This window comes from Symphalangus syndactylus, chromosome 7 (assembly GCF_028878055.3).
Source record: "Symphalangus syndactylus isolate Jambi chromosome 7, NHGRI_mSymSyn1-v2.1_pri, whole genome shotgun sequence".
Taxonomy (NCBI): Eukaryota; Metazoa; Chordata; class Mammalia; order Primates; family Hylobatidae; genus Symphalangus; species Symphalangus syndactylus.
In genome coordinates, this window is record NC_072429.2 from 97,307,970 (window position 1) to 97,333,831 (window position 25,862).

The window sequence follows — 25,862 nt, forward strand, 5'->3', positions numbered from 1 at the left end:
ATTATCCTACCCCCCAAAAAAAATTCAAATCAGAAGTTTGTTAGGTTAAATACACACATATTAACTTTAATATGTGTGTATTAAGTACTGGATACTAGGAGTCCAAAGGTAGTACCCTTTGGACTACTTTAAAATACATATATATTTCAGCAGGGTGAGATAGCTCACACCTATAATCCCAGGAATTTGGGAGGCCAAAGTGGGCAGAATACTTGAGCCCAGGAGTTCGAGACTAGCCTGGGCAACATGGGGAATCCTGTCTCTACGAAACAGACAGAAGTTAGCTGGATGTGGTGGCATGCATCTGTAGTCCCAGCTACTCAGGAGGCTGAGGTGGGAGGATAGGTGGAGCCCGGGAGGTAGAGGTTTCAGTGAGTGAGATCATGCCACTGCACTCTAGCTAGGGCAATACGGTGAGACCCTATCTCAAAAAATACATGGGCCGGGCACGGTGGCTCATGTCTGTAATCTCAGCACTTTGGGAGGCTGAGGCAGGTGGATCACTTGAGGTCAGGAGTTCGATACCAGCCTGATCAACATGGCGAAACTCTGTCTCTACTAATAATACAAAAATTAGCCAGGCATGGTGGCACACACCTGTAATCCCAGCTACCTGGGAGGCTGAGACACAAGAATCACTTGAAACCGAGAGGCAGAGGTTGCAGTGAGCCAGGTGCCACTGCACTCTAGCCTGGGTGACACAGTGAGACTCCATCTCAAAAAAATAAAAAATAAAATGTATACACACACACATATAATATACATATATAACACATACATATATATTTCAAATGAATATTGACAATATTTCAAAATAAATGTTTTAATCAATTTTTGTGGAAAAATAAAATTTTACCATCTTAACCATTAATTTTTGAAAGGTAATATTTGCACATAACCCAAATCTCAAAAGTCTCATAAACAGTATTCATCAAAAAGCAAGTCTCCATCCCAGTCCTGCCCCATCCATAGTTAGTTATCTTCTCTGGAGGCCGGTTTCTTGCTTATTTTTCCAGAGATACTCTGTTATAAGCATTAAGATATGTATATATGTTGTGTGTACATAGGTGTATTTTTCCAATAACTCTTTTTCTTGGACTTTAAATTGTTTCCAACTTGTTGACAGATATTTAGGATCTTTCCAATCTTTTACAATTTCAATGTTCTATGAATATTTTTACACATATGTTATTTCACACATGGTTAAATATTTCTGTAGAATAAATTCCTAGAAGTGCAATTGCTGGATCAAAGAATATATGGATTTTTATTTTAAATAGATATTGCTGTACTGGCATTTATGGAGATTGAGTACCAAATTACACTTTCATAACAATAAACATTATACTTAAAAGCCTGTTTTCCATACCCCTCAACATATCCTTTTGGAAAAATGGGACTTTGGAAAGTTACTTTTTTTTTCCTTTTTTCTTTTTTTGTTCTTTTAACCCAATGGTTCTTTTAGAGACAGGGAAGTCCCTTTTTACAAGAACCATGTTTTTCATCCTTTTGTCACTTAACAATAGAAATCATTTAGCAAATATCAAGTTTTGTTAATGTGAGACATTATTAGCTGAAAGTTCTAAGGCTATTCTGTTGGGGAAATTAAGATTCACAAACACCTATTATAAATATTAAATTATTTCTATTTGCATTAAATTTTAAGGTAGATTTTAAAATCTACTGACATTCTGGATAAAAAGTCTACTTAAAATTATTCTATCAAAAAAAAATTGAAACTCTGAAGCTCTTCATTTAGATAATCCTGTAACTGACATTTACAATGTGATAATCTCTTCAAGGAGTCCAGGGATCTTGTACTTACATATTTTATAGTGGAGCAAAAAGTCAAAGGATAAATGCTGAGTCAAGGAACAGAAGAAAAAAAACCATGAGAAATAGTAACTACGAAGACAAAGATTCCTTTCTGAAAGGAAAATGCTTTGGAAATTTTGTTTTAAAACGACACTGGGGGGAATGAGGGGACGAGAGGGGAGGAAAGAAAAGAAGAGAGCAAACAGGAGGGGAGGGGAGGTTTATACCTTTAGAAATCAGTTATGAAACACACAGCAATTCTGGCCAATGTCAGAAAGCTGAAAGGTATGAAGACAATATCCTTCCCTTCGAGGCACAAGCACTGACCTGTAAAAGTTGTGTTGCAGTAGCTCTCTGCTCAGGATTCTTCACCAAACACTTTTTAACAAAATCGGTGAAATCATCGGACCAAAGTTCTGGCTTTCTGAATGTTGGTGGTGGATTTGTGGGAATCATAAAAATAGCCTAGTACAAATGAAATATCCAAAAGACAGTAAGAATCACACTAGCACAATCAAATAAACAAATCTCTTTATCTGTCTTCTTATCAGACTCTAAATTTGAAAAACAAATTTCAGCTGTTCTAGGATTTCCAGTAAGACTGAAATTCAGGAAGCCAGTCCATCTGCTACTAATGCAATCATTTCCCATTAAATTTCCTCTATTTGAATTGTAGCTCATTGAGCACATCATTCTTTATTTTACCTATTACTTTTTTTTATCAGTCTCTAAAGAAGACTACATTTCTGACCCACTAAGGACTTTCCCTAAACAGATATATTCCCAAATTTTGCTACTACATGCTAGACTTACTTCTTGTTTCAGTTTTATATAAGCATTGCTGCTTAAAATGGGTAGTAGGAGTCCAATTTGCTTTTGCAATCCAGAATATTTAAATAAAATTACTGCTATAATTTGAAATAATACTTGATAGAACCAAGACTTTTCTCTTTTTAAATATGAGTCAAAATTTCAAATGAAAAATTTCAAAGGTAATATACTACTTTATTACTAATGATTCTGTACTTATAATTTAGTGGTAATGATAATACATTCAGATAGCTCAAAATTCAAAAGCCATTAAAAGAGTCCATCTCATCTCTCGCCTTCTAGATAGTCACCCTGGCCTGTTTTTGCTTTTAATCTGAGTATGTTTATGACCCAAGAAGTAGATTTAAAAAAACAAAAACCTGAAGACATTCTAAATATGAAATACAAAAGTCAGTTAGGGAGTTAATGTAGATGTCCCAACATGAGTAATAAAATGTTCAAACTAGAATAGTATCTACAGGAATGAAATGGAAGAAATGAAGCATGAGATACTTCAAAGGAGGAACCAAGAGTACACACTAATAATATTATTTTGGAGAGGTGAAAAGGTGAAAAAAGGAAGCATGAAAAATTACTCCAGAATTCAAGAAATAAGAAATAGGTACCTTAAATTGCAAGGCACTCAGGTATTTTAATAGTTCCCTGTATCATTCTTTTGAATGCCCTCAGAATATGCAGCCATTTACTACAATGCATTATCATTGGTTTCTAACTTGGAAAGTGATCCAACGGACTTTCTGTGCACACAGCGGCAAAGACTCAATATCCAAGTCTGTTGATTATAGGTTAAGAGTCAATCTTTTTACCAGTATATGCATCTTCTTTCAAAAAAGGTAAATTATTTAATAGATTAGAATATTTTTATATACCTCACATCATGTTAAACATATTACATCTATGACAGTTTTTCAAAAGCAGTGTAGCCAGTATTACAAAACAATAAATATCTTTCAATCAAACAAATATTTATAAAGCATTTTTGTGTGTTCAGAACAATGCTATAATTTAGAGGTATCAAAACAAAGGGCCACAGGCCAAATAGTGCCAGTGGACCTATTTCGTTCCGACAAAATCAATCTCACATTGCCACAAGGTATGAATCTGCTGTAATTAGACTCATTTAAAGTAGGACATATGTTCTTCCTTTTGCATGAGCCCTATCTAGCCTGGCTCAATTAACTACTTTATGTGATGGTCCCTTTAAATATCAGATCTTATAAACCCGGCTATTACAGATTTTAAAATAGGATACATATATCAGACCCCCAGAGCTCACAGTCAACTTGTGGAGAAAAAAACAACACATATGAAACAAATAGCAAACAACAGAGTGCCAGACAATGAAATTCTGCCTGCAAATAACCTAATTAATCTCAGAAAGCTCCACAGTTGAGGCAGAACCTAATAAGGCTTTAAAAAATGAGTAAAATGGGGTTAAAAGCAGCTGCTGGAAAAAGCACACAAAACCACCTGCTACTTCCAACTAGAGAATAAAAATAAATTTGAACTCTCATCTCTGCAAAACAGTTCAAAGGACTTACATAAGCCCCTATATAGACTGACCTCAAACTGCAGGTAAATTATACTAGATTGTCTAGATAAATATTGTTCATCTGCACTTCTGTTGTAAACTGGTGGATAACACAATGATTTATGTCCTTGAAGCCAATGCTCTCCTTTGAACTTTGAGGCAATGAGTTGCAGTCTTATCTTGAGATAATCTTAACATATAAGGCTCACCTTAGCAGTAGCTATTAGAAACCCAAGGATAAAAAGCTTAACTCTAACTCTTATTTACCCAGTACTCTCATAAAGTGAACCTAAAATGTCACATTCTACCCTAAAATATGCATTGAACAAGCATGAACACCGAGCATACAGTCCAAACAAGTAAGTCTTAGCGTATGATCTACACCAAAATGTCTCCAGGAAAACCACTATGCCATTTATTTCCATTTTTTAAGGTTAGATCATCAATAACAGATTTTCTTGCCAGCCTTACTGTACTAATTTAACAAATTTAACCTAATAATGAACCACAGAGGATCCTCTTAAGAATCTCTAGGTTTTATATGAGTTGATTAGGTAATAGGCCCCTTCTATAGAAAGTTTTGGCAATCAGTGGCTCACTTTAGACTAACAATTCATTCCCTTGCCACCAACCAAATCACAGGGACACGCATTACAGCCATATAATTTATCTTATCTCTAACACCATTTTGATTGAAGAATGTTAGTAAAATAAATGACATGATTATCCTTGTGTTTGTTTCTACACAATGTGTTGCTTAACTACATACCAAACCTCTGATTACGTTTCTAAAAGAACTACTCTGATCACAAGTGGTTTAAGAAGCCAAGAAATCTAGGTGCTTCAAAACACCTAATTATCTTCATGCCTGAAATGTCATGCCTTAGACTGCAAGAGTACCCAGGAGATGTGGAAAGGGCTGAAAATGAGAAGCTACGATAACTGAACTTTATAATCTCAGTGGAATGAGTCAACGCATGTCTGAATCTATAGCAGCTGAGTCTGTGAATGTATAGAAGTGATGGGCATGCCAGAATAACAAAGAAATTCATGCTATTATTTAAGAACCTCAGATACATGAGCAAAAGGTTATCTTCACAACAAATAAATGAGATAAAGGATGAGAAAACACTATAAAACTACAAAGAAGTAAACAAATATAGCTGTTTCCTGATAGCAAACATAATACACAGGTAACAAGCTAAATAAAATTTAAAAATAATTTCTGAAAAGGAAATAAAGTAATTACACTAATTTATAAAAGACAGTACAAATAAAAGCAAACAGAACCATGTCATGAGGCCAATACTGGACATGAGTCAGAAAAACTGGCTTGAGTCCTAAATCACTACCTGACTGTGTGGCTTTAGTATCATTTTGTTTTTTTTTCAAGTAAGGAGGTTGAACTGGATGTTTATCAGGTCCCTTACTGGGTATAAAAAGACCCTGGTACTCTTTACCAGGTATTAAAAAACCCTGGCACTCCAACTGCCTAGCAATTGAAGGGTAAAATTATACTAAACACATATTAAATTGCTAGTTAGAAATGGGGTGGAGAAGAGGAAAAAGAAGGAAGGACAGGAAAAGGCCTTTTATATGTTAATATAAAAATGTGAATCTAGGCCGGGTGCGGTGACTCATACCTGTAATCCCAACACTTTGAGGGGCTGAGGCAGGTGGATCACCTGAGGCCAGGAGTTCGAGACCAGCCTGGCCAATATGGTGAAACCCTGTCTCTCTCAAAAAACAAAAATTAGCCAGGTGTGGTGGCAGGCACTTGTAATCCCAGCTACTCGGGTGGCTGAGGCACGAGAATTGCTTGAACCTGGGAGACGGAGGTTACAATGAGCCAGGATCACGCCATTGCACTACAGCCTGGGCAACAAGAGGGAAACTCCGTCTAAAAAAGAAAAAAATGTGAATCTAAATTTTTATCACCACTCCCTCAAAAGCAAATATGAAATATACAGAAATTTTGAAGAGAATAGTAAATCTAAAGTGAAACTTTCTCCTGCAATAAAGTTTCCACAGCAAGCACAGAGTTAAAATATTGGGAACATGAACTCACAATTCACTCCAGCTCCAGTAGCAATCATTAATCTGGCCAAGAAAGGCCAATGTGCCAGCCTGGAAACCAAATTAAGGGAGAGGGTGCAGCTGGTATTCTGGAAGTACAAAGCAAATAAGAGAACCAGCTCTAGACGGCACTGGGTACATAACAGCACCATTATTAGTAACTATCTGACCAATTTAACTACTCTATGCCTCTGTTCCCACATCTTAATATGGGAATGTTAGGGCTGTTCTGAATTTTAAATAGATTAATACATGTAAAACACTTAGAATAGTGCCTGCCACAATTGTAAATGCTCAATGTGAGCTATTATTAACCTAATTTTACGACTGAGGCTCACAAGAGTAAGCTAGCTTATTCAAGATCACACAGCTAGTAAAGTGAATGTCAAAATTAGAACTCAAGTTTGACTCCATAGCATATGCTACCTCACATTACCACTGTTTCCATCAAATTTCTGCTGCACATAATTTTATTTTAAGATAAAGGCTCTGTTATATACATTCAGTCTAGAAAAAAATGGAAAAGTATTTGTAACAAAGATGATTATAGTTTTACTGTCTCTAACAGTGGAAAACTGAAGAACAAAAAAAAGCGAAACAATTAAGGTGCTAAGTAAACTATATATGAATAACATAAAGTAACATATTGCCATAAAAACTGACAAATGTGTGAATTACAAAACCACAAAAAAAAGTTCTTAAAAAATAAAAATGAGGGAGTAAAACAGTAAAGAGTGCTTTCACATAAAAATGACTAGTACGCAGCAATGAAAACTAAAAGATGGTATAGAATCTTAAAAATTTAAACTGTCAATTCATAGCAGCAATTACGTACAAGATTGTACAAGTGTCTTTAAAATTTATTTTTACTATGATGGTTTTTTAATTTTTTTTTAACTTTTAAAACTTATAGCGTGAACCCGGGGGGCGGAGCTTGTAGTGAGCCAAGATTGCACCACTGCACTCCAGCCTGGGCGACAGAGCGAGACTCCGTCTCAAAAAAAAAAAAAAAAAAAAATTATACTTGCAGCTAGGCATAGTGGCTCATACCTGTAGTCCCTGAGCTGAGAGGCCGACGGAGGAGGATCGCTTGAGCCCAGGAGCTCAAAACAAGCCTAGGCAACACAATGAGATCCTGACTCTATTTAAAAAAAAAAAATATATATATATATATATATATATTTAAAAGTATTTAAAAATTATACTTGCAATTGCAAAAGCTTCATTTGATACCACCCCTTAAGCTGTCACCTATTCCAGTCTGCCTCACAACCACCTCTTATTCATGCACTGTTTAAATCCCAATACAATCAATTGTAAATCTTAACCATCTTTCAAGACTGAAATATAATATCCCTTTAATACAATTCAACAATATCATAAAACACAGCTGTAGAGAAAAGCAAAAGTGAACAAAAGCCAACACTTAAAGAACTTTATCATAAATTTCACTCTCTCAGATAGAAGTCCTATGATCAGTTCAAATGACTTTTGTAAGCACATAAATGTATCCATACCTGCAATATATTAACTTCTTCAAGAAATTTAGAGTCTAATGGAATATAAAAATGTATATCAGATCATTTTAATAAAATAGTGTAAGTGCTCAAATACATGTGAGCAATAGGTATTACAAAGGATGACTTAGCCCAAATGGGTATGTGAGCTAAATGGGTATGGGAAGATGAGATTTCAGCTGAGTCATAAAGAATGAGTGAGTCAGTGAAGCATAGAAAGGAGACCAGCATCTTCTCAGTTGTGAAGTCTGAAGCCTCATGGAGCTGTGAGAGAAACTGACTTATTTCAGATGTAGGGCAGGGAAATTACGAGGTGAGCCAAAGGCATCTTGTTGCCCATAAAGAAAGAAATCACTCAAATACTAACTGGATCACATCAGAAGTTCAGCACTTGTAGAACTTAGCATCAGCCATAAAAGAGTCTGATTTAACTGATCCGGGGTGACGACAAGGCACAATATTTTCTTACATCTCCCAAGCAATTCTAATATGTGAGTAACATGGAGAACCACTATTCTAAAATATAAAATACAAGACAAGTGTTATCACTCTTTAATATCTCAACTTCAGAACTTTCCATATTTTAATATTGTACTCTGATTAGTTATAAACTCATTCTAAATACCCTGGGTAACATGGAAACTACTTGAAGGCAAGACAGTGTCTTCTATTGTCTGAATGTTTGTGTCTCTTGCAAAATTCTTATGTTCAAAGTAAATCACCAATGTGATGGTATTAGAAGGTCGGGCCTTTGGGAGGCAATTAGGTCTTGAGGGCTCCACCTTTGTGAATGGAATTAATGACCTCATAAACAAGTCCCCACAGAACCATCTAATCCCTTCTGCCAAATAAGGACACATAAAAGGTGCCTTCTATGAGGAACAAGCCCTAACTAGACACCAAATCTGCTAGCACCTAGATCTTGAACTTCCAAGCCTCCAGAACTGTGAGTAATGCATATCTTTTGTACATAAATTACCCAGTCTAAGGTATTTTGTTATAGCAACCCAAATAGACTATACAATCACTTGTTTTGTATGTCAACTGTCAACTTTACTGTGGAGAAGGCATAGTACTTCTCCACAGTAAAATCGAAATTTATATTGAGAGTGTTGATATAAAGACATCCAGTTAAGTATGGTGATTGAACATACCGATTTCTCAACTCCTTCCCCAAAATCCTGCTAAAGTACAGTAAGAATTTTAAAACGGCTTAACCTCCAAAGAGAGAAGGGCAATAGAAAACAAGAGATAGCAATAAAATTTTGGAAATAGAAAGTAGATGAAAGAGTCATAACTGACTCAAAAGATCTGAGAAATCAGTAAAAAGCACATCAATTCCCTCCAAATAACTGGGAAAAAAAAAAAAGCCTAAGAACTTGGAAGTACCAAATATATCTAAAGGTAGTGGACACCTGTAACAAGGAGCACACCTGGTATCAAGATCTTGGCTTCTAAAATGCCAATCCCCAGTAAAAGAAACCTATGCTCCTTGAGGAAACGACTAATTTCAAAGGTCAAAATAGGAAAATCACAAGGTTAGCTTTGGGTATCTTGCTAGGTCAGAAGGTAAGGAAACACTCAAAGATTAATGGTATTATGTCAAAAGGACATACAAATAACCAAATTTAGGATAATTTGAGCATCAAAACAATAATAGTAATAATGACTATAACTGATTATAACAAATTGAAAAAAATTAGTCTACAGTGATTTTTATTTATTTATTTATTTATTTTTGCTCTTAAAATGGGACTTTTTTTTTCTTTTTTCTTTTTTTTTATTATTATACTTTAGGTTTTAAGGTACATGTGCACAATGTGCAGGTTTGTTACATATGTATCCATGTGCCATGTTGTTTTGCTGCACCCATTTATTTTTGGGATGGAGTCTCGCTGTCACCCATCCAGGCTGGAGTGCAGTGACACAATCTAGGCTCACTGTAACTTCTATCTCCCAGGTTCAAGCGATTCTCATGGCTCAGCCTCCCAAGTAGCTGGGATTACGTGTGCCCGCCACCATGCCTGGCTATTTTTCACATTTTTAGTAGAGACAAGGTTTCACCATACTGGCCAGGCTAATCTTGAACTCCTGACCTCAAGTGATCTGCCCACTTTGGCCTCCCAAAATGCTGGGATTATAGGTGTTAGCCACCGCACCTGGCCTACAACAACATTTTTCAAAGAGTTTAAGAAAAGCTGTTCTGTATAGAAAAATTCTAAAAATACACAGTAACTGAAATAGAGTATCAACATATTGCACCCTCAATGTAATTTAATGATCAATTCAGGCAAGGAACACCAATGGATACTTGAGTTTGGATATCTGTCCCCTCCAAATCTCCTGTTGAAATGTTGTCCTCAATGCTGGAAGTGGGGCCTGGGAAGGAAGGGAAGAAGGAAGGGAAGGAAGAAGGGAAGGAAGAAAGGAAGGAAGAAGGGAAGAAGGGAAAGGAAGGGAAGGAAGAAGGGAAGGAAGAAGGGAAGAAGGGAAGGGAAGGAGGGAAAGATGATATAGAGAGATAGAATGAATAACGCCCCCACTCTCCAAGATGTCTACGTTCTAATCCCCGGACTTGTGAATATGTTACTTTACATGGCAAAAAGGATTTTGAAGATAAGATTAAGTTAAAAGTCTTGAGGTGGAGAGATTATCCTAAATTATCTAGGCAGGCCAAATGTAATCAGAAGGGCCCTAAAAAGTGGAAGAGGGAGCCGGGAGAGTCAGAGGGAGATGTGAGTTTGGAAGAATGGTCTGCTTTGAAGCAGTCTTCAAATAATGCTGCTTTGAAGATAAAGGAAGACGGCCATGAGCCAAAGAAAGTGGGCAGCCTTTAGAAGCTTGAAAAAGCAAGGAAACAAATTCTCTCTGAGATACTCTAGGATAAAAAAGCATCCCTGCCACCACTTCAGATGTAGCCTAGTGAGATCTGTGTTAGACACTGTATTTTTGGAAAGCTCCAAAATAATCTCCTTTGACTCCATGTCCCATATCCAGGGCACACTGATAAAAGGCGTGGGCTCCCAAAGCCTTCAGCAACTCTGTCCCTATGGCCCTGCAGGGTTCAGCCCCTGAGGCTGCTCTCATGGGCTGGCATTGGGTGCCTATGGGTTTTCCAAGTGCATGGTGCCAGCTATTGGTAGCTCTATCTGGAGTCTGGAGGATGGTGGCCCTCTTCTCACAGCTCCACCAGGCAGAACTCCAGTGAAGACTCTAACCCCATATTTCCCCTCTGCATTGCCCTAGTAGAGGTTCTCCATGAAAGCTACAGCCCTACAGCAGACTTCTGCCTGGACATTCAGGCTTTTCCATATCTCCTCTAAAATCTAGACTGGGGTTCCCAAGTCTCAACTGTTGCCTTCCTTTTAGTTATGAAAATGGCTGCAGCTGGCTTGAACTGCTGCCTTGAAAATGAGCTTTTCTTTTCTACCACATGGCTGGGCTGCAAATTTTTCAACTTTTATGTTCTGCTTCCCATTTAAATACAAGTTTGAGTTTTACATCATTTCTTTGCTCATGCATATGGGTACAGGTTGTTAGAAGCAGCCAGGTCACCTCTTGAACACTTTACTGCTTAGAAATTTCTTCTGCCAGATACCCTAAATCATCAGTCTCAAGTTCAAAGATCCACAGATCCCCAGGGCAGGGGTACAATGCCACTAGGATCTTTGCTAATGCATAACAAAAGTGACATTTGCTCCAGTTCCCAGTAAGTTCCTTACCTCCATCCGAGACCTGATCAGCATGGATTTCATTGTCCATATCACTATCAACATTTTGGTCACAATTTAACAAGTCTCTAGGAAGTTCCAAACTTTCCCTCAATTTCCTGTCTTCTTATGAGCCCTCCATACTCTTCCAGCCTCTGCCTGTTACCCACTTTCAAAGCTGCTTCCACATTTTCAGGTATCTTTATAGCAATGCCCTGCTCCTTGGCACTGATTTTCTGTATTGGTCTATTCTCACACTGCAATAAAGAAATATCTGAGACTGGATAATTTATAAAGAAAAGAAGTTTAATTGGCTCATGGTTCTGCAGGCTGTATAGGAAGCATAGCAGCTTCTGTTCCAGGGAGACCTCAGGAAACTTACAATCATGGTGGAAGGTGAAGGGAAAGCAAGCACATCTTTTTTTTTTTTTTTTTGAGGCAGAGTTTCGCTCTTGTCACCCAGGCTGGAGTGCAGTGGCATGATCTCGGCTTACTGCAATATCTGCCTGCCCATTTACGGTGATAACAACTTCTTCCTCTCTTACTTCCTCCCTCTCTATCTTCCCCCTGCCCCCAGCTATCCGTCTATACTAGTTTTCTATTTCTGCTGTAGTAAGTTATCACAAACGTAGTGGTTTATACAACACAAGTTTATTATCTTACAGCTCTTTAGGTTAGAAGTACAATATGGCTTGGCTCTGTGTCCCCACTTAAATCTTCTGTCAAATTGTAATCCCCAATGTTGGAGGTGGGGCCTGATGGGAGGTGATTGGATCATGGGGGTGGAGTTCTCACGAATGGTTTAGTATCATCCCCTTGGTGCTGTTCTCATGATAGTGAGTTATCGTAAGATGTGGTTGTTTTAAAAGTGTGTAGCACCTTCCCCCTTTCTCTCTTCCTTCTGCTCTGGTCATGAAAGATATGTTTGTGGCCGGGTGCAGTAGGTCATGCCTGTAATCCCAGCACTTTGGGAGGCTGAGGCAGGCAGATCACCTGAGGTCAGGAGTTTGAGGCCAGCTTGGCCAACATGGCAAAACCCCATCTCTGCCACAAATACAAAAATTAGCCAGGTATGGTAGTGGGTGCCTGTAATCCCAGCTACTTGGGAGGCTCAGACAAGAGAACTGCTTGAAGAAGCTGTTATCTCCATAAATGGGCAGTATCAGGCTAGTATGATACTGCTGTAGTGCCATCAGTATGTGGTCTCTACCTTCCAGTTTACCTCATGGTTTAAGATGGGTGGTTGAACATTACCACACACTGACTCCAGAACTCAAAAAAAAGGGGAAGGGAATGGCAACATAGAGTATTAATCAGATCTCTTTACCCAGCCTCCCTAGAAGTCCAACACAACATTTCTCTTTTGCAGTGTTCTGAACACTTTTGAAGCTCTTTACCAAGAGGCTGCAAAAGCCCATGGAATTTCCAGAGATAGAAATGTCTTTGTTATGACAAGGAGTTGACTCATGCCACGCCCCTAGATAGCTTCAGGATACAGGATGGTCAGCAGAAAGAATAAGCATGTAATTAGCAGGTTAGTATATTTAGCTTCTGGCCTCTGGTGAGTGGATACTAAAGACTGAGCTCAAACAAATGGCCAAAGATTTAATCAATCATTACTACTTAATGAAACCCCAGTAAAAACTCTGTACATCTAGGCTTAGCAGAGCCTCCTGGTTGGCAAACACATTCACATGTCCTGATTCTACAAAAGGAATTCACACAGGCTCTGTGTTCCCTCTCAGACATTATCATATGGGTCTCTTCATTTGACTGGTCCTCCTGATTAGCATCTTTTATAATAAACCTGTTATTCTAAGTATAGTTCTTTCCTGAATTCTGCCAGTCATTCTAGCATGTTATCAAACCTGAGGGGATCAAAGGAACTGCTGAATGTATAGCCATTTAGTCAGAAGTATGGGTAAACTAGGGACCAATGAAGTGTAGCTGGTATCTGAAGAGTGGTCATGTTGGGGATCATGCCCTTGAACTTGTGGGGTCTGAGCTAACTCTGGATGGTTAGCAGCAGAACAGAACCACAGTACATTCAATTTGTGTTGAAAGAGAATACTGTAACTCAGGTGGTATTCAAATGTACTTTCACTGTTTTTCAAATATAGCAAAATAGTGAAATTGATAAGCAAGTGATACAAGAAGCACTTTTTAGACAAAGGTGAAAAATACTGTTTCTCTAACAGCTTTTCTCTATAGTTGTGGTTCTCGAGGTGCTCATGAACTCCTTCACAGGGCCCTTTCAGGGATCCACCAAGTCAAATCTTTTTTTCAAAGAAACACTAAGCCATTCTTTTCCTTTTTCTCTCAATTGACATTTGCACTACAGGTACAAAAGCAATGACAGATAAAATTGCTGCTCCCTAGCACCAATGAAGACAGTGGAACAAAACTGTAATCATTGTATTCTTCATTGTCATGCATTCACAATTTTTTTGAATTTGTGAATTCACAAAAAACACACTTTTGATTAAGAAAATCCTTGATTTAAAAAATACTCTTTTTAGCAAATCTTTTTAGCATCTTTTTAGCATTTTGTAGTGAAATGAGAAATATGCATAAACTATACCTGCTACATAATGAAGTATAATGGTTGTCTCAAGGAAAATTATCTGTGATTAAACTGCATGCTGAACATGGTTCACAAGACATCAAAAGAGCATCCAGAGAAATGAAATTGGTAATGTGTCTTCATTCTGTCCAAGAAGAGGATGCCCTGGACCACTAAAAGATATACCTGGTCCTTGCAATAGATAAATTCAAGTGGTAGACACTAATGAGCATAGCTTGATGCAGCAGTCAATAAGATCACCCAACTAATCACCTTATTCTAGTAACCATTTTCACCTGACAGCCTTCTGGTCAAAATTTGGATTCCCATGTAAAACTGACTTCAGAAGAGAATATGGTGATGAATATCTGTTTACTTGAGGGTTAAATACCTATTTTTAAAGTAATAAATTGGAATTTTGATTTCTATACCAGTGAACTTGGTTAATTTAAGTCCATCCTATGAGACAGTTCCATATTTATTACATTGGCAGATCGGTCTTTGAATAATAAATGCTGCTCTGTGATCTTGTCTGGGTAGCCAACTGATCTTTCTTAGAAAATACACAACCACACCCCTTCTGCAAGCATTATGCTCATACTACATCACTGATTACCTAAATTTCCACCCTGACAAAGAAGAGGGCTCTGCCAATAACAAAGCATATTAAGTTATATATTTCAGAATAATGGAATAAGAGTGAAACTTTACTAAGAATAGTGAATAAAATAATATTTTAAATGTTAAATAAGTTTTGAGATAAGGCCTTTTAATGTTTAATTTTAGAATAATTCTAGGCATTTTAACAGCATAATAACTCCTCAAAAAAAGAAGTGTATGGTTTGGATGCCACTTTAAGCCATGAAATTTTTATCTCAGCTATTTAAATAAAGTATCTCATCTGAAATATGGTACAATGTATACTTTACACTGCATTCGCTGTAACAATAAATAACGGATCATAAACATTTACATATTATAAAAAGAACAAAATGAAAGGTAAGACTATGTGGAAAAAATACTAGAACAACTACTAGAAGTTTGGGAAAAATAAGAAGACAGTACAAAAACATCAATAAAACAGACTGAAAAATAAAGCTGATGAACTAATTGCCTTGAATGTATCAGAAAACTTAAGGGAAGACAAAATATTAGAAATCAGTGGCCAGGCGCGGTGGCTCCGCCTGTAATCCCAGCACTTTGGGAGGCCGAGGTGGATGGATCATGAGGTCAGGAGATCGAGACCATCCTGGCTAACATAGTGAAACCCCATCTCTACTAAAAATACAAAAAATTAACCGGGCGTGGTGGCGGGCACCTGTAGTCCCAGCTACTCGGGAGGCTGAGGCAGGAGAATGGCATGAATCCGGGAGGCAGAGCTTGCAGTGAGCCGAGATCAGAGATCGTGCCACTGCACTCCAGCCTGGGTGACAGAGCGAGACTCCGTCTCAAAAAAAAAGAAATAATTGACATAGATAAACTAATTGCATGTATTATCAATTTCAGAAGTATGAAAAAATTAAGACTCTGGAAGAAAACTTTCATAGTAACTTAGGAATAAAACAGAAAATGAATCAGAGCTTTAAAAGCCAGAAAGAAGAACCAATACCCCCATCCAAAGGAACTATCTGGAATGTACCAAAATGCTTCAAAACAGAAAATAAAACATATGATTACAAAATAAGAAAAAAGGAAATAATGAACAAAAGATTCATGTAATGTAACTTAGATAATTTGACCATAAGATTAGGGAAATAAATTAATACTAGTCATTAGCAGCCTTTGTATCATCTGGTAAAAGAGTTCCAAGGACAAGAAGTTCAACACCATGAAGTACTATTAAAAGATCAGAATATTATATGCAATACTGCCTAGCTTCATTTTACTAAAGTGCAACAATAATTCAATTCAATCCAAAGTACATCAATAGCATCCACTGATTTTCTTTCTATTCTATTCCCACCTCTGACTCCTAAAACAGTGCAGCACACACGTCTTAGCTCTATCCCAATGCCCCCACCACCATATGCCACTCTTGCAATAGCTCTGTCTTGTCTATCCCTAGCCTGGTGCAGTCTGTCCTAATAAGGAAAAGCAGGGAAGATGCCTGCATAGGCTCAGGACCATTTAGATGGGGAATCCTGGGATCCTGGGTATGCAGAGCATGATCTAGGAGGGAAAACTATGGGCTCTAGCACAGGGATGTAGCATGGCCCATGCAGGGCATGATCTTTGGGCAAAGGCTCCAGTTACCTGGGCCTAGTGTCTATAATTGACATACTATCCTCAAAATTATCATTTAGCATAAAATCATCCTGATTCGAGTTAAAATATTATGTCACACTTTACAACCAAAGTGCAAAGACTAAGTTGTTATAGAATCTGTGAAAGTTAATCAAGTAATCAAAACATAGTAAAATATAAAAATGCTCATTATGAAGAACACATCATTCAAAATCCAGTCATATCTAATAGAGACTACAAAATTTAAGCAGATGTTTACACAAAGGCCTATGAACTCAAACTGATACAAAGAACTGGGTTAAAGCTAAACAAGCAGAGGTCAGCACAGAGCTCCTACGATTGAATCATGATAAAACAATACACTAGTCCTAAGATAGCAAGAATATGATGCAATAAGTGAGGCTCTGGTCCCCAAACAGTATAATGCCCAGTACAAATCAATTTCACAAAAATCTATAATAGAAGTCAATGTAAATTAGGATTAAGAAAATAAAAATTAACAACCAAAAATATATGAAGAACAAAAAAGAAACAACTAACTGAAAATATGAAAAGTTTATAATTAAAAAAGACACAGACATATATATATATATATATATATATATATATATATCAAAGTCTACAATCAGAAAAAAAAATAGATCTCAGAAATTTAGTGTGAAATTTAGGAGTAAATAGTAAGTTTTAGAAAGAAAAGAAATCTGTCAACATAGCCCCTCATTTTCTTGCCTAGGGAAAAGAAGGCTTAATCTACAGCCTTGGCCAAATATGATTGCCAGATAAATAAACCCTTAGATTCTACCATAAGTTAATTAAAATGATAAAAAATATTCATATACTAGTTTCTAACTCCAAATTTCTTTAAGAAAACCTTAAGATTCACAAGCAACCATCCAATTCCAAACTCTATGCCAGTGGTTCTTAACACTGGCTACATTTTAGAATCACCTGGGAAGCATTCTAAAATTGCTTATTCCCTGAACCCAGCCCAAAGAATCTGGTGTTGTCTAGGCCTAGGTTGGTTGGCTTTTAAAAAAATGTCCTATATGAGTGTAAGGTGTACCAAGGGTCAAAAATCACTGCATGAATCAAACAGTATGGATCCAAACTCCCACTACATTTAGCACAAGTTTGGGGAATAAAAACTTACCATTTTTGGAGACAGAGTTCATAAATAGAATGGGAGAAACTAGGAAAACTAATTCAGGGGCCAACTCTAGGCAACAACAATCAAACTGTTCCCCTTGCTAAATAAATATATATATAGTATATACAATATATATAAATATACATATAATAGACATTTATATATTTATATATGGTATGTATGTCACTATATTTTATATTTCATCTAAAATTCCATAAATTAGAAAGTCATTGCTGTTTAAAAACTATGTGTAACTTCTGCTTCTAGGAAGATAGAGTAGATGTACATTTTCCTATTTCTCTCATTAAGTACAACCAAAAACCATGGACATTATGAATAAACAAGCATATGAAGATCCAGACTGGGCACAGTGCTCATACCTATAATCCCAGCCACTTGGGAGGCCGAGTGGGGAGGACTGCTTGAAACCAGGAATTCAAGACCAGTTCAAGACCACTGTTTCTAAACACATATATATACACACACACATATGAATTCTATATATACATATATATCAATTCTATGTGTATATCAATCCATATATAGATTCTAACATACACACACACACACACACACACACACACGAAAGATGGAGAGACGGCAGAACAGCTAGGGATCTTGGAACCCAAGGAACGTAACTGATGACTTCCTTGGATTTTCTTTTTCCCTTATATATTCCACACTTGGGGACAGAGAAGCCAACAACCAGAAAAAGCTAACAGGTACAAACAAAAAAGCTCCAACAAAACCCCGCCCAAAAGATGAAGAGAAGAATACCATGGAAAGAAGAAAACTTTAGGCAAATTTCACTCTATGTCAGCCAAACACCACAGAAAAAACTGTAGTCCCACTCTAACCATGTCAGAAAGGCTTAGTGGACAGCCTAAAGTTCTATCCTCATGAGACTATAACAAGGCCCCACAATACTCCTGACATAGTGAAAAAAGACCAAGTAGGGAGCCAAGAATTTCACCCCTCTGGAAAGTGAAAGGACAGCTGCTCCTAGCAGTGTCAGTAGACATCAAGTAGAACCTGTACTTCCTCTCCAAACTGGCAGCAGTGAGGTGACCCTCCCAATACCCACTGAGGAGGACTAGAAAAAAGTTAAATTAAGACTTTCACTAACCAGTGGAAATCAGGTAAGCACCAATACAATACAGACTACACACGGAGAGCTAGAATCCCCACTCTGACTCAGCAATAATGAGGAGCCACTCCTGCTACTTGAGTAGGGCAACAGAGACTGAAAGGGGAATCTGGACTTCAACAAACTCTACCTGGCAGTGATGAGCTCTCTTCCCCTCCTAAAGTAATGTCATAAACATTCACCTAAAACAGAAGGTTTAAATAAGATCCAGAGTCTCAGAACATAATGGGGAAATAGGTCCTGTTTTCAACCAAAAATTACTCATCAGACCAAGAGTCAAAAAAATCACAAACTGACCAAAAAAACAAAAAAGATAAAAGTTAACACCAAAAAAACACATGTCAGAAGTATCTGACAAATATTTTAAGAGTCTTTAAAAAAATGCTTCAATGAACAATCATGAAAATAATTGAAACAAATGTAAAAATAGCCTCAGCTTTACCAGTACCTTGTGATAATATATGTACATATAGAATAATACTAAAATAAACCACCAAAAAGTTTTGCATAGAAATATCCTCATAAACACTATAGATAAATCAAAAGAAAACTCTTTAAAAAAATTCAAGTAACCCACAGGAAGTCAAAAAAAACACAGAAATTTAAAAAATGCAAAACTTTAGCCATAACATATTAATAATTACATTAAATGTAAATCGCCTAAATATGCCAATTAAAAGGCAAAAACTGAAAAAGTAGATTTTAAAATGTAACTCAATTATATGTAGTATATAAGAAACTTAGAATATAAAAATACAGGCATGTTGAAAGAAAAATGATGGAAAAAATATAACATGTAAACAATAATCAAAGGAAAGCAGAAGTGGCTATATTAATAACAGATAAAGGAGACTTCGGCAAAGAAAATTACCAGAGACAGAGAGGGACATTACGTAGTGATGAGACATAATTCACCAAGAAAACATAACAAGCACTAATGTGTATGCACCAACCAACAAGCTATAAAATATATGAAGCAAAAACTAAAACTTGAAAGGAGAAATAGATAAATTCACCATTATGATTAGAAACGTCAATATCCTCTAACAACAAGAGACATAACAAATAGAAAATCAGCAAGGATACAGAAATCAACAACACCATCAACAAAATTTATAGAATACCCCACCTCAACAACGGCAGAGTACTTATTGCTTTCAAGTAATCATGGACCATATACCAAGAGAGAACATATACTGAGGCATAAAACATACATCAACAAATTTTAAAGAACTGAACAGAGTAGAGTCTCCAAGCACAATGGAATCACACTAGAAATCAATAACAGAGACATAATAGGAAAATCAAGCACTTGAAAACTAAAGAACATGCTTTCAAATAATCTACATGTCAAAGAAGATGTCTCAAGGGAAATTAAAAAAAATACACTAAACCAAATAAAAATGAAAATACAAAAAATCCTATTAAAATTTGTAGGACACATGCTCCTACTTGAAGAGCCTAGACAAAGAAGAACAAAAATAAATGCAAGACAAGAAGAAAGAAAATAATAAAGAGTAGAAATCAATACAATTTAAAATATGAAAAAAGTTAAAAATATCAATGTAACAAACAGCTATTTTAAAAAACACCACAGGAAATTGACAAACCTCTTCCAAAATGACAAAAAAGACAAAAAGAGTAGTAAAGTTTCTAAATATATTTTTGTTTTTTAAGCAATTGTAAATGGTATTGCATTTTTAACTTTAATGTTCATGAATTCATTGTTAATGTACATAGAAAAACAACTGATTTTTATATATTTATCTTGCATCTTGAAACCTTGTTGCGCTTACTCATTAATTCTATGAGTTTATTTATTGGTATTTTCTACGTAGAAAATCATATCATCTACAAAAGGAGATGGTTTCATTTCTACCTTTCCAATCTGTATGCCTTTTCCTTCCACTTCTTGCCTTTTTGAGCTGGCAAGAACTCCCAGTACTGTGCTGAGTAAGAGTGGTGAGAGTGAACATCATTCCTGTTCTCAATATTAGGGGAAAACATTCAGTCTTTTACCATTAATTATGATGTTAGCTGAAAGGTTTTTACAGGTATTCTTCATCAAATTGAAGAAGTTATCTTTATTCCTATTATTCTGAGATCATTCAATACCGTAAATGAGTGCTGAATTGCGTCAGATTTTTTTTTCTACATTATGTGACTTTTCTTCTTTAGTGTGTTAATATAGTGCATTACATTGATTCAGTTGAATGGCACTCTCCCCACCCAACAACCCAGCTGTCTGTATGTTCTTAAGGTGGAAGCTCAGAGTGTTGTTTTTTTTAATACTATGACCCTGAATAAAGCAACGTATCTATATAGCTAGTCCCAGAATCAGTGGTAATTGCTTACATAAGAAGCTCCATATGGCCAGATGATACAGATTGTGGACACATGAGAAAAACCTTCTTGTTGCAACTAAAATTAAAATATATCTGTGACTGAGAAAAAAAGACTGTCAAATGAAAAATTCTACATACAAAAAAAAAAAAAAATCAGACACTGGGCACGGTGGCTAACACCTGTAATCCCAGTACTTTGGGAGGCCGAGGAGGGTGGATCACTTGAGGTCAGGAGTTCAAGACCAGCCTGGCCAACACGGTAAAACCCTGTCTCTACTAAAAAAAATTAGCTGGGTGTGGTGGTGCATGCCTGTGTTCCCAGCTATTCGTGAGGCAGGAGAATCACTTGAACCCGGGAGGTAGATGTTGCAGTGAGCTGAGATTGCGCCACTGCACTCCAGCCTGGGTGACAGTACGAGACTCCATCTCCAAAAAAAAAAAATTGGATTTTTTGGTTTACTTTACCTGATTCTATTAGTCACTGAATACAATAAACCAAATACTAAATAGGATTAGTTATGGGTTATAAATAAACATAAGAATGTGTATTATATTGCCATTCATTCATTGTATGTAAATTTCCTACAGCTACACTATAATATACAGCTTCCCAAAGCAATCTAAAAGTAACAAATTTTAATGATATAGCACAACTGAAGTTTGGTATAGTAAGTGCAAGTAAGTATTGCAATGACAATTCATCATGGTAAACTCAAGGGTCTGTAAAAAATCAAATTATCGAGGACCTAGTTCAAGAAGTATATTAATACATAGATTTCTATAACTTGGCAGAGAATTCCCTACAATTGCTACATTTAAAGTAATCAACACATTCCTATATCTCAGAAGAAGATGGAAATTATGTGTTCATCTATCCTAATGTGTTAAACTTTTATTACAATACTTTTAGTATAGTTTTAGCTTAACATTAAGGTAGAAACATTCTATCAAACTAAGAAATTGCTCTGAAATTGCAAAAACCTGTACTATTTCCCTTTTTAAAATCAGAAGGATTACTTCTATAGCATTTAGATTGTTACATCTTATAATAATCAATTACGTGGTACTAATATGCATAATAGAACACAACGGTAGTAGTAATAATGACTGAGAAGTAGTATATTTACATACCAATAAAAGAAAACCCATGTAGAAGAAACTGAAGAAAATAAATGGGAGAGTGAACAAATGATGAAGTAATGCTCCAAAATACAAGAAAAAGAAAGAATGGGATACAGAATACAGTTAAGAGACTGGACTTCAGCAGAGCAGGAACCCTCTTCCTCTGCATGGAGCATATTGTGAGGGAGGGAAGAATGAAATGAGAAGGAGGAGAAAAAGAAACAAAGGAAGAAAAAATAAAGGGAAGGAAGAAAGGAAGAAAGAGGGGGAAAAAAGAGATAAAGGAGGGAAGGAAAAGTACAGATATTGACTGTTATGGACTGAATTGTGTCCTGTCCCCCTACCACAACCACTACCAAATTTTATGTCAAAGCCCTAATGCTCCATGTTACTGTATTTGCAGATTGGGCCTTTAAAGAGGTATTAAGGTTAAATGAGGTCATAAAGGTGGGGCTCTAATCCAATATGACTTGTGTCCTTATAAGAAGAAGAAGAGACATTAGGAATGTGTACATTCAAAACCAAAGGCCAGGGCTTGGCACGGTAGCTTACGCCTGTAATCCCACACTTTGAGAGGCCAAGGCAGGCAGATCACTGGAGCCCAGGAGTTTGAGACCAGCCTGGGCAACATAGCGACAGCCCGTCTCTACAAAATATACAAAAATTAGCCAGGCATGGTGGTGTGCACCTGCAGTCCCAGCTACTCAGAAGGCTGAGGTGGGAAGATCCTTTGAGCTCAGGAGGTCGCGGCTTCAGCGAGCTGTGATCACGCCATGACATCGTAGCCTGGGAGACAGAGCAAGACCCTGCCTCAAACAAAAACAAAAACCCAAAGGCCATGTGAGAACACACAGAAAAGGCAGCCATCTGCAAGCCAGAGGGAGACCTCAGAAGAAACCAGACCTGCCAACACCTTGATCTTGGTAGTCCAGACTCCAGAACTAAGAAAATGAACTTTTGTTGTTTAAATCACCCAGTCTTTAGCATTTTGTTATAGCAGCAGGAACAGACCAATACATTAAGTTAGATGGAGGGACAGAAACAGTGAACTGCTAATAGTCTCCAGTTTTTCTTTGGACCAGAAAGCAAGTCTGACAAGACCAAGGAGAGATGGGGTAAAGAAATTTTGCAACAGACCCAGAAGAGACTGAGGTGTTAGGCGTAGGGGAACATGTGAAAGGATTGCCAACAGTCCATTTCAGATTAGAGATCAATCTTTTGGGAGCATCAGTCTTCACAGTTACATAATTGCAGTTAAGCAGCCTGGTTACGAGGAACACAGCAAAATGGGAAAGGTAAAAACCTTTGAGGTTTTGTAAGTCTGAGTGATAACCTAGCTTTATCAGTGTAGCTATGTTTTGGGTTGTTATCTAGAGTTATAATAATGACAGTTACATAGAGTGTGCCAATAATAATATCTACTCCTTTTAGAGTTGTCTTAGAGTTATGTAAAACTTTATCATAGAGTTGGTCAGATAGTAGACAATAAATAATAGCTACTATAATTATGACTATGGGATTAGTCTAGTATTGGTGCATTGTTAGGAAGATACAGCAAAAAAGAGAAGGAAAAAAAGGAGTTAAAAGAATGTGGTTCAGCCGGGTGCGGTGGCTCATGCCTGTAATCCCAGAACTTTGGGAGACCAAGGCGGGTGGATCGCTTGAGGTCAGGAGTTCCAGACGAGCCTGGGCAACATGGTGAAACCCCATCTCTACTAAAAATACAAAAAATTAGCCAGGCGTGGTGGCAGACACCTGTAATCCCAGCTACTCGGGAAGCTGAGGCAGGAGGATCACTTGAACCTGGGAGGTGGAGGTTGCAGTGAGTTGAGATCGTACCACTGCACTCAAGCCTGGGCAACAAGAGCGGAACTCTGTCTCAAAAAAGAAAAAAAAAGAAAGTGGTTCAAGTGACAGAGTAGAGTCTTGGCTAGATAGAGGAGTAAAGTGAATGCCTGAGGATACTGACAAGCCAGAAAACAGGAGGAAAAATAAGTTAAATGGCCTGAGGATGAAGTCCAGTTGAATTTTAAACCCAAGAAAATGAGAAGGATCGAAAGATGGGTAATTAAAATAAAAACCTCCAGAGAAGACTGCTGAGTGTGAATCAGCAGTTACTTCTTATATGTAACACCACAGAGAAACATAACAAAAAAAGAAAGCCAGCTAAATGGTCGTGGCCTTGTCATTAGGTAGCAGTGTATCTTCAAAGAAAGAGCTTAAGCTGCGAGCCTTACTGCTATTTGAGGATCACTGACAAATTACCTCTGGTTTCTCCTTTATTCCACTTCCACTGTACCCTCTCTCCGACAACATGCACATACACACACACACACACACACACACACACTCATCATTGTAGTAAAGATCAAGAAAGGTAGCAAACAAGAGCAAAGATCTGGAAAGCAGGCACATTTTCAAAACTGACATTTGTCTTGGGCATCCTCCCACTTCCCTTTTCCCTCTCCCAGTCCCACCTCTACAAGCCCAAAAACCCCAGCTCTCACTGCTGGCTCCGCTCCCAGAAAAAGCCCAAAGTGCCATGTTTCTCTCTGACCTTTCTTCCCTTGCTCCCACCTATTAAAACTTCCACTGAGTCTATCTCAGTTTAACAAGGGAAAAGGCAAACTGATTAAGCCTTTTCATAATGATGCCAGGATGAACAGTAACCCTCTCATCTGTGCTTAAACCTCCCAAGTGTGTTTGGCTTAAAAATTGAAATGAATCTATTTGGCAAAATTTCAGGCAGAATGGAAAAGGGATAATTTGAGGCAAGGAGATTTTCTTTCTTCCCTATTTTAAAGTTGTGAGGAAGAAAAAGAAGTGTTTGTCCTAACTGACAACAGACAACCACCACAGAAAAAAACACCCACAGCAGCTCAGAATGCTACACTGATACACTTAAGGGTACTTTTTAGGTATACAGGCCTGCACAGGATGCTGAAGTGGGGGGCTTATGATAGCAAACATGAGGAAGCAATCTACCCTACTATAACCCTGAAAACAGTGGTTCAGAACCATCTACCAGGTCATGGTAATGACTCTCTTTTCTCTTCCCTTTATTCCAGAGGCTGCCCCTCACCCTGCCCCCCAGATGGTTCCCTGATAAAAGGAGGTGGGGAAAAAGGAGGCAGCCATAAAGGCAGCAGCAGGAGTGAACTCTCCACCTTAGTTATTTCCTGTTAGAAGTGGGGAAAGAATCTGCAGCCTAGAAGCCTTAACAGAAGCCTGAGTATAAAGCAAGAAAATAGCTGTAGATAGAATCACATGAAAAACTGACTATACAGGAAAAGGTGCCGTTCAATGAGAAAAAGGGGGAAAAGTATCACTGAAGAAAGAAACACTCTCTTCCCTCCCTTCCCAAAAAAGATAGAAAGACAATCAAATGTTTCAGAGCAGGGATCAGGAAAACTTCGGCCCACATGCCAAATCTAACCAGCTTACTGTTTTGGTAAATAAAGTTTTATGGGAACACAGCCACACTTATTCATTTATGTGCTGTCTATATGGCTACTTTCACATTATAATGGAAAAGATGAACGACTGCAACAGAGACCATATGACTTGTAAAGACTAAAATATTTACTATCTGGCCCTTTACAGAAAAAAGGCCCTGCTTTAGGAGGTCAGGGGTAAGAAGGGGACTGAGATGAGGCCATCGGATTTGATAATAAGTGATCTCTGGCAAATATGAAGAAACAATTTAAAAGAAGTTTAAAAGAATGTAAATGTATTTTAATAAAGTAGAGACAATAAGGATAAGGTATTCTTTCAAACAGCCTCTAGGAACAAAGGAAGACTACATGCAAGTCTG

General features: G+C 37.3%; 1 protein-coding gene across 1 annotated transcript in view; it reads right to left on the reverse strand.

Annotated features, from left to right (window-relative positions):
* The window catches only part of STK3 (serine/threonine kinase 3), a 488,063-nt gene that overhangs the window by 153,412 nt on the left and 308,789 nt on the right, over window positions 1-25,862 (reverse strand). The window contains 1 exon segment of the mRNA XM_055286906.2: window positions 2,143-2,280. Coding sequence (XP_055142881.1) covers window positions 2,143-2,280 — 138 coding nt within the window.